The sequence below is a fragment of the Haliaeetus leucocephalus genome, unplaced genomic scaffold (genome assembly GCF_000737465.1).
Source record: "Haliaeetus leucocephalus isolate CR32 unplaced genomic scaffold, Haliaeetus_leucocephalus-4.0 Scaffold157, whole genome shotgun sequence".
Lineage (NCBI taxonomy): Eukaryota > Metazoa > Chordata > Aves > Accipitriformes > Accipitridae > Haliaeetus > Haliaeetus leucocephalus.
In genome coordinates, this window is record NW_010972593.1 from 409,447 (window position 1) to 419,104 (window position 9,658).

Sequence of the window (9,658 nt, forward strand, 5' to 3'; positions counted from 1 at the left end):
TAAATAACAGACCTAGTGTCAGCTGCAACAAGAGAGGTTTTTTTCTTTTCTAAATATCAAAGCTGCACAATACAAACCCTGCTGTTTGCTGGTTCCAGCCTCAGCTGTTTAATACTTTGAGTCTGGGAGAATGAGACATTTAGTCACCCTGATAATGTCTGTGTGACTAGCTTTCTGCAGAAGATGGGACTTATGTTCTGGATTCTTGATTTTCCTGTCCTCTGTCCCTTTCTGGCTTTAGTTTCCTTATCTCATCCATTGTGTGCTTCTGGATAGATATTTGAAGTAATTTTATATTGCTTCGTCCTCTCATAGATCCTTGGGCAATCAGACAGCATCACCAGTGGGGACAAGGAGATGTAGGCAGGGAGTTTTAGCCAATTATTAAACCTGACTTTCTTCACTTTCCTCAGGCTCTGGTACATGCAATGTACTAATTCAAGGTGCAGACTTCTCCCATTGCTGCCAGCTAAATAATTCCTTCTGGTGGTGCCAGCCCATCAATCACGTCCTTGTTCTGTGGGGTCTCTATGCCAGTGCACTCACCTGTTTGAGGCAGAGGAGTCTTGCTTCTGTTTTACAACTAGAAGAAAAGCCAGGGAGACCTGAACCCTCAGAAGGCAAAGGCAGAGCAGCCTTAGCATCCTTAAACAGAGACTGTTAGAACAGGACAGTGCGTGTGAGGTAATGTGCCAGGGTTTCTGGATCCTGGAGTGTGACTTCACCTTTAGTGTTCCTTCACAGCTTTGGCACTTTCAGGGAAATCTCTAGTCCATCTGCTTTTGGCAACCTCTGCCTCCCCCGAGTCTTGCCACACCAAACCAGCTCCTTTCTGTAGTTATAAAAAAAGTAATTTTATTTAAGGAATTGAATAAAGGAACCTGCAGTTACACAGTTGTGGTTGCCATTTCTCCCCTATCACAGGAGTAAAGGAGCAGGTCTCTGCCCTCTTTTCCACACCAGCTGATGGTCCCTCTGTCCATAGCTTTTCCCTGGCCCAGATTTGTTGTTCATGTTTCTTGTAATCATCATTAATTCTTATCTAGGAAAAAAAAAATTCCTAGATTATTTTTCCTCCATTCATCAACATCCTACTTGGAATACAGAAACTCTTTAGGGCTAGGTCCATGAGAAGTACTGGACACAGCATAGCCTTATCAGACTCAATGTTATTCTTAGGCTTTGGCCCAGTTCTGACTCTGAAGCTTATCAGTCACGCTCCCATCCCTGAGAACACAAGGACATCTCAGCACTGGAAACTCAGGCTCCAAGTTTGTGAAGACCAGCCAGTCATAGTCTGGAGAGAAGGGATTAATTTTTTTCACCAAGGAAGAGTCCAACTTGGTGGTGGAAAGCCAGCAAGGACAGCAGACCTGCTGCTGCTTTGGGCTTTGAATTGTTTTGGCTTAGAGACATTTGCCTCCCTCTGTCAGAGAGATGTTTCTCCTTTCTTTTTTGTGATGATCCCTCACTGCAAAATGAGAAACTGCCAGTGTGTTTGTAAGACACAGAAATTCCTACTTACATCAAGTTATGTTACTGAATAGCTGCAGCAGTGCTAGTTATCAGTGATTTTTGCTTGCAATCCTTTCAATGAAATTAATATTTATATATTTGTAACTGTACATTATGCAGAGTAATCATTACCGTGGTATTTATTTTAAAGCAATAGTTCCCTTGTTCTTTCTTGTTCAAGTGTTTTGGTTTTGCCTCTTTCCCTCTTTCTTAATCAGCCTCAATAGAAAACAAATACCAGAAGAATGTTCAGCTTGCTTGAAGAACGTCATTGAAACAACAGTACTTGCTTTGCTGATGTCGACTATTGACATTTAATGCACAATAACCTGGTTTTCATTATTGTGAATAAATCATCTATTTAGAAAACCTCAGCTCAGTTTGGGTTTTGGGGTTGGGGTTTGGTTTGGGGGTTTTTTTTTAGTATTTGCTATTTCTGACTGAGTGGCAATAGCCCTGGCTACACCAGGTCTCCTGTGTTCAGTAGCTGGCACATCCTCTGCATGTGCAGTACTGCACCTATAGGAGATAGGCTCTAGTTTTTCACCTGCATTTCACCCCTGCACATACATGTACGTGTAAACAGTTCTATGACCATTTTTGTTTTGTTCACGGAAATCTTAGCAAGTCTGAGTCCAGAAAAGGGTTTGGTTTAGATTCTGATAAATATTTTATTAAAAACTGATTTTAAGACTATCTTGTCTGCCTCTACTTATTCACATTGTAGGCTGTAAGTTTGTTTGGTAATAGGTTATGGTGAGGACAGAAGTCATGTCTGTACCAGTAAAACTAAAGAATTCAGGAACTCTAAGAAGGTTTATCACTCATTTTCTACCTTGCTGCTTGCTGGGATATGGCCTAGTTGTGTCTGAGAGATGAGCTGGCTGCATTTTGTCGAATTTGCAACAGCTTCCAATAAGCAGCAAGCTTGGTCACCTGTTTCATAAGAGACAGCTCTTGATTATGTAAGACGTTATACAAAAGAAGTGTGGAGTTCTAGAGCGAGGGTTTTCTCAATTCCTTCTTTAATATTTCCCTTCAAGAGACATAATTTTTTTAAAAAATCCATTAATACAATCTTTGCCCTAAAGAAATTAGGGATGCCAAGGGTCATTTGCAAAAATAGGGATTAGTAAATGGGATTTTTACACTTGTTACCAACAATGGGCTGACATTACTATGATGTTGCTTACTAATCAAGCCAAGAATGTATTTGCTAGAAAAGTGCTTTACATTCTCTTGACAGAATATTTTAGTTCAAGAGAGTACCTTTCACATAGGTACTTCCTAGTACTTCTTAAATGTTTAGAAATTTGGGTTTGCAAGTGCCTGTTCTTTTTCAGTTTTAGGTGAAGGGAGTATGCGTTCAAGGACAGCAAGCAAGTCAGTAGCAGAAAAAGAAATAGAACACAGATATCATCAGCTTGCAAGATGTATTAGGAAAACCAGACCTAGGTATGTTAGCAAGAGCATCCCTGGCAATATGTGACCAGATGAGAAGCTGCATGCAGTGTCCCAGTAACAGATCTATACGTGTTCAGCACTCCGCATCTTGTCTGGGCTCCACACCTCTCAGAATCCTGTGGCCCAGGTTTGTTCAGTTTTAGCTACTCAGATGGGAGGAAGGACTTCTTTCCTGGTAAATACTGCTCACTGCTCTGGATGAAACTTGTGGAATCCCAGTGTTGTCTTCATCTTATCCCCAATGTATGTTGTGAGTGCCTTGGGAGCAGGGGGCTGGGATGGAGGCTTACACCAGTGAATCTTTGGAACTTTTTTGAGGGAGTGTTTCCTTGGAGGTTTTTAGGGATGTGGTGTTTTGTTTTCTGTGACTGAAGAATCTTCTTCTCACCTTATCCCTGAAGTCTTCAGAAACGTAGTAGTAGACAAAGGGATCCACGCAGCTGTTAAAAGTGCTGATGGCCAGGCTCACCATGTAGCTGATGTACAGGTTGCCATACAGCTTGGAGTTATAGCTGGAGTAATGAACAAGGAGCAGAACGTTGCTGGGTGTGTAGAAGGCCACAAGTGTGAACAGCACGAGAGCTGTGAGCTTCATAGAGTAGGAGTACCGCTTCCCACTGTCCAGGAGGGCTCGCAATACTGAGCAGTAGCTGAACAGCATCACCACGAGAGGAGCGAGGAAAGCACAGGCGATCAGGCAGATGAAGTAGTAGAAGTAATAGCCATCATCCTCGTGCCTGGGGAGAACATCGTGGCAGAGAGTGGTGTTTACTCCGTACAGGGGATATGACTGCTGCTGCAGAGTCAGGGGCAGGATGAGGATGGCAGCACAGAGCCAGATGACAGTGCAGGTGCAGGCAGCGAAGGCAGGAGTGCGGAAAGAACGTGAAAAGAAAGGATGCACCACAGCCAGGTACCGGTCAACACTGATGCATGTGAGCAGCAGTACTGAGCAGTACATGTTCCCATAGAAGAAAGCTGTGGTGAGCCGGCACAGGCCTTCCCCAAAGGGCCAGTTATTGCCCAGGAAATAGTAGAAAATCTTGAAGGGCAGCACCAACATGAGCAGCAGGTCTGCTGCAGCCAAGTTCATCAGAAAGACAGTTGAGGTCAGCTTCTCAGCCCTGGTGGCCAGGACCCACAGGGCCAGCCCATTTGAAGGCAGCCCCACCAGGAAGACGAGGGTGTAGAGGCAGGGAATGAGCCGCACTGTGACCATGCTGCCCAGCTGAGAGCATGTGGCCTCGTGTATCAACAGGTACGTGATGTTGTTTATGGTTGTCTTTTCCCCAGGGATGGCTCTGGGACACGGTGTGATCTCTGGTGTCGTCGCTTGCTCGTTGGTGCTGTTCTGAGAGTAATCTGTCAGATAAATGCAGTCTGTTACTTGCTGCTTGTGTGGTTACCCTTGTACTTTGCAGAGCAGGCTGCATACATAATGTTTACCCTAAAGGCTACGGTTTTGCATTTTACGTTGGGGTCCTTAAAAGTGAGAGTATTGTGTAAAATGCTATTGTGTGATGAGCAGAAAAAGTTGGCTAACAGAATTAGGTGTGCAGGAATAACCATCAGCAATCTTACTGAAAACTTACACAATTCTTCTGTCGTGTGGTTTCCCACAGCTCACAAATGATTGCTATATTGTACAACTATCAGCAGGCCTGGGGAACCAGAGAGCGATTCCTCTGCCCAGCTTTCAAAAGAATCCGAAGACCTGGGGCCACTCCAGATTAAAGTGATGGCTGTGGGAGTCTAACTTTTAGCTAAAGATTTTGGTTTCAAGTGCTCTCTGTTTTACTTCTCCTCTAATTTTTCTTTCTCTTTCTAGTTTCTTCCACCCCAGTTTCTTTCTCTTCTGTATCCCCTTCTCTCATCTCCTGCTTCAACTACAGTATGCATGAATCTCAATTAGAGTGGCTCCTATGTGATAGCTTTAAAAAAAAAGAGTTTTCAGGGGTCTTATAAAGGTACTGGGTATCCAGTACTTTAAGAAGCAGCAATTTTTCCCCCAAAGATACACACTCACCATCGTAGTCTGGAGAGGCCAGGCAGAGTCCCCAAAAGGCACAGCACAGCATAAGCCTGTGTGACAGCCGTCCACTCCTGAGGGTCTCCATTCTGATGCAGGATCCAATAATGCACTACTGTGCTCAGAGCTGTGTGGGAAAGGCAGTGCTAGTGACCCTGCTTATGCATTTCCTTCTGTTAGTCCTTAACTCACGGAAGCACCAGGCTTTTCCCATAAAGGATGAGGCGTATGGGGGGCTGTCACGAGATGCACAAGTGTGTGTTGACCAAGCAGAGACTTAGCACCAGTATTGGACGCAGGACTGGGAGGGGCATACGCGTCCAGATCTGCAGTATATTGGGGCCGTACTTCATTGTCAGAGCTAGACGATGGCTCGAGTGACTCATTTGGACCTTCTTCCTGCTCCAGAATATTCCTGGAAATAACAAATGTGGTCAGATTTGATGCAGTCTGAATTTGGTTTAGAGTGTAAACTGAACTTCTGACCTCCTACATCAAACATCCTTCCACCCAAGAGAGACCCAGGTGGCTCTGTGTGAGATTCAAGGTCTTTCCCCACACCCTGATTCAAGATGCTTTCTGGTAGTGCAAATTGCGAAGATATCATCCCCTCACAGAAACAAATGAAGTGCAGGAGAGCTGCAGATCCAGACAAACCTCTCCAGCTCCCAGGGCTTACACAGGGCTCTTGCAGCCTCATGTTGTGGCAATTCAAGGTTTTTAGTGTCTGCCCTGCAGCCCCCAGATCAGGCTGGGCCTTTCAGAGTTCTCCTGTTTTTTTAATTTCTGCTCCTGCTACCTGGCTAAAGAGGGGACAAAGGTCCTGCACCTTCTTTCTTGATCTCACTGCAGAGGTTGATCAAAAGTCCTGTGGGTCAGAGCTATTTGCTTTTGAAAGAATCAGCACTAGCACCAGCCTTGGGATGCCGTAACATACAAACGATAAGTGGCAGGGTCTCACGGCTTTAGGGAGACACTGTGCTTCCTCTGATAAACTACCAGGAACAGGGACAGCAGCTCCATCCAGCAGGAAAGGGGCCTGACAAGGGTGCACAGGAAGTCTCTGCTGTTGGGTAGATAATGGTGGATTTCAGTTACTCTTGCCCAAGAAGAGCTGTGTTTTTCCAGAGATGTGCAGTCTCCACCCAGTAAACCCACAAGAGGGTTGAGCGCTCTGGGTTAGCTAATAGCCTGGAGGAGCGGCATGCCGCTGCCATGTACCTGCTGGTTGTATGGGGAAGAGGACTCGCGTAATGGTGTAAGAGGGACTGGCAGACGTTCCCTGAACCTTTAAGATCCTTTGCTGCTTGGTCCCCCCTTCTCTAACTCCTCGAGAGTGTGAGTTCCTTCTGTGCTCTGCCTTGCACTGCATTGCTGGGAAAGTCCCAAATCCTCTCCCAAGACCTGTGTAAGAGCCCCAGCTCGAACACTTCCCAGTGGTCATCAAGTGGGTAGGCCAGTGGGGCAGAGCTTGAGAGGTTGCTGGTTTTTAGGCTTTTGCTCTCCAGTCCCCTGCCTGGCTCTGCAAGGGAGTAAAGACAGAAGCTGGAGTCTGGGCAGTAGGAACTGTAAATTTGGTTTGGCAACCTGAGGAGTAGTTCATTTCTTTCTCCTCAGCTTATGAATGGCCTCTTCTGTGAAGGTTGCAAATCTGAGCCTGGCTGCTGTTTGATGAGATTCTTCTATTCCAAGGAGAAAATGATCCTATTTCCTTTGCTTTCACCATATTCCCACATCCTTGTGCCGAGCATGTCGAGAGGTGGAGTTCCACTGGCAGGGACAGGGAAGATGCAATGTTAGATGTTTTGCTTTTGTGATTCTCTCAGGATTTATGAACCATTATAGAATGACTCATGTGGCCACATATTTTCCATGCCTCAGCCAGGATCCTTTCCATGCTCTGTATGCAAAAAATTAAACATAATCAGGTTCAGATAGTGTGCAAATCGCAGCCCTGCTTCCTATGGCCAGGTCTCTGGAGTGGAGCAGAGAGAGGTTACTCATTGCTGTATCCTTCATTTTTCAGATGCTGTGTGATCTTTACTGACTGCTTTAGATGCAGAACAGCTTGCTTGAAAATTCGAATGCCAGAGGTTTGTCACGGCTTGTTAACATCTCTTTAAGTCGTGTGATCCCTGCCCTGTGGGGTAACAATTTGGTTTTAAAGTAATTCATTGTGCAATAGATCATCTCCTGGGAGAAGGCGCTCTTTTATTCCATGGCTCTGAACCCAAAAGATGTAATGCTGGAAAACAGGCTAGGGATTTTAAAGCTCAGAGGGAGGGTACAAACACCACCTGGCCTGTCCCATACAGCTTTAAGGCTTGGAAGAGCAAATTGTGGTAGGCAAATAATGGGGCTTGCTGTTTCTGCTCTGTTCCAGCAGCTCCAGAGAGTTCTCCAGCTGCAGCCAGCAGGTGTGAAGACAGAAATCTTAGTGCAGTTAGTACCTGCCCTAGGCTGGGCTCGCATTTTCAATGCAGACACCAGAGGCAGCTGACCATGGAGGCAGCAGCTCTGCCTTAGCGCCAGCTGCATGAAGCATTTCCACCAGTGTCAGCACAGCCTCACATTTTCCATGAATGCAATGCTGGCCCTGCCTTTCCCAGCCACTGGGTGTGCAAGCATCTGAGCCTTCTCAGAACCACAAGGCACGGAAAACTTCCACTGACTATTGAAATAGAAATGATGGTCCTTTGAACCACGTTCTCCCCACCCCAGGTTTGTCTTTGCAGGCTCTGGCACGTACCAAATGACTTCGTACCTTGGGCACTCTTCCTGACTTTGCCATCACACCGGCTCCCTCTCCCCTCACTTCGTCAGGTCTCTCACCATCTCCGTGAGACTCTCTCCAGCTCCAGGGAATCTCCCTGCCTCTCTTCTCTTCTGCTCGTTCCACAGTTCTGCTGTTCCACTGGGATCTCACCCATCTCTTCCCTTGGTTATGCCACACCTTCTTCTCGCCACTTACAAGCCTTATGCTGGTGTAATACTTTGGGGGAGACAGGTTTTTCTCAGAACTACTCTTCTACATGCTTGCAGTTTTATTTCAGAGTGTATAAGTCCATGTGAAGCCATCTTTCAGGAATATTTGAAGTTTCTTTTTGGATTCATCCCTTAGCACAGGTATGGTTTAGAATGGCTATACTTTAGTCTTTAATTTTGATGAGTGGAAGATAGAGCGTACCTCTAGTTTCATTAAGGTTGAGTTAGTTACTCATTTCTAATCCAGAGGAATGGCTAAAGCATGAAGAAAAACTCAACTCATATTTACACACATAATTCTAAACTGCCTCTCACTGGTTCGCAGTCCTGTATTTCTGTGCGTCACTGCAATACAGAAACATGAAGAAAAAAAAAAAGTCCTGAAATATTAAATACTGAATTCAGGTACTCCCTTTAGCAGTTCTTAATTTAATTTAGAAAACCATTAATTCTTACTCCATCCTGAGAACCTGAAAGATTATTTTTAAGCTGTCTGTCGTTGCCAAAGCTGTCCACTTGCTGAGATCTCCAACTGCTCTTGGCTGATGTCAGATCTGGCTGTCCCTCCCCTTGAGCACAGGGAATGTCCTCTTTGTGAGAAGTCCAAGATCTCTGCGAGAAGACTTGTGTAAAGTGGACTGTCTCCTCTGAGACCCCACTACCATCATTTTAATCAAATTATTCCATGCAATTTATGCATCAGAGGATTGTTATTAGGAGAACAACAGCTTGTTTCCCTGTGAGCAAGTAATACGCTGCACAGAAAGCAGAGCTGCTTTTTGTTATGGCAACGGAAGTGTTGAGAATGATGTAAAGGAAACTCCTATCAGATCTGGGTCACATCACTACAGCTTAATTTGCAAAATCTACACATTCATTTGTTGTGCAGAGCTCACAGGGAACACAGTTAAACATGTTATTACCCAGGAATTTGGGGAGGTTGAGGGAAAGGCGGGTGGAGGGTTATTTTCATGGTTGCAGTTGTATTGTCTTAACCTGTAGCAGATGTGCTTATAGATTTTGGAACTGGAATCAGTCACTTTTCTTCCATGTCTGTTGCATTTAGCGTGCGAGTACTTGGGGGCTAGGCCTGGACCATATCTTTGCGCCACACCTCTCGTGGCAAAGGTGCTGCTAGAAATAAACCAATCTGCAAAAAGATATGCTTCCCTGGCACTACACAATGTTTTCTTTTGAAACCTACCTCTGCGTGGAGCAACTGTGCCACCCCATGGACTCCTGTGCTCTCAGCCAGTTGAGGGCCTTTGCTCCGAGAGAGGTCTTGGCAGCACACACATAAGGACAGAGCCACAGGCACCGTCTTCCTGCAGGGGATCTCCTATTGCACGCTACTTGCAGGAAACTTTTATTTCCCTTTTATGTTAGCTAGTGCACTGGCTCACGTATGCCTACTGTGCACTGACTTCTCAGTGTGGGTAAGGTTCAAGATTTGCTGCCTGCTGGCCCAGTGGAAGGGAGCTGGCACACATATAAATCATGACATCCTGCAGCCTGTCCAGCAATTGCTTGAAGGGCAGTTCATCTAACTTCTGAATTACATTTTTCTACCATTTAAAATTCAGTTTCGGGTGCAAGACAATCAATTCTGTGGATTATCAGAAAGTTTAAATTAATTTAAAATAAATTTTAAACAGTGAGAGGTGC

At 45.2% G+C, this 9,658-nt stretch overlaps 1 protein-coding gene across 2 annotated transcripts; it reads right to left on the reverse strand.

Annotated features, from left to right (window-relative positions):
• On the reverse strand, positions 1 to 6,357 carry F2RL3 (coagulation factor II (thrombin) receptor-like 3). 2 transcript variants are annotated; one of them, XM_010562195.1, is made up of 4 exons: positions 6,230 to 6,357; positions 5,006 to 5,423; positions 3,368 to 4,341; positions 1 to 832 (listed from the first exon to the last, which is right to left on the reverse strand). In XM_010562195.1, exons 2-4 carry the CDS (start codon positions 5,094 to 5,096, stop codon positions 728 to 730), a joined length of 1,170 nt encoding a protein of 389 aa, XP_010560497.1. In that variant the 5' UTR covers positions 5,097 to 5,423; positions 6,230 to 6,357; the 3' UTR covers positions 1 to 727. The 2 variants fall into 2 exon arrangements, with proteins under 2 accessions (XP_010560497.1, XP_010560496.1); XM_010562194.1 differs by lacking the exon at positions 6,230 to 6,357 and having other exon boundaries at positions 5,006 to 5,757.
• Between the last annotated feature and the right edge of the window lie 3,301 nt (positions 6,358 to 9,658).

Bases quoted from the DNA above. Each gene is read 5' to 3' on its own strand.
- F2RL3 (XM_010562195.1), bottom strand. From the start codon at position 5,096: ATGGAGACCCTCAGGAGTGGACGGCTGTCACACAGGCTTATGCTGTGC. The intron at 4,342-5,005 runs GTGAGTGTGTAT...TTTATCTGACAG, and splicing joins GGCCTCTCCAGACTACGATG to ATTACTCTCAGAACAGCACC. The intron at 833-3,367 runs GTGAGAAGAAGA...TTATAACTACAG, and splicing joins CTGAAGACTTCAGGGATAAG to AAAGGAGCTGGTTTGGTGTG.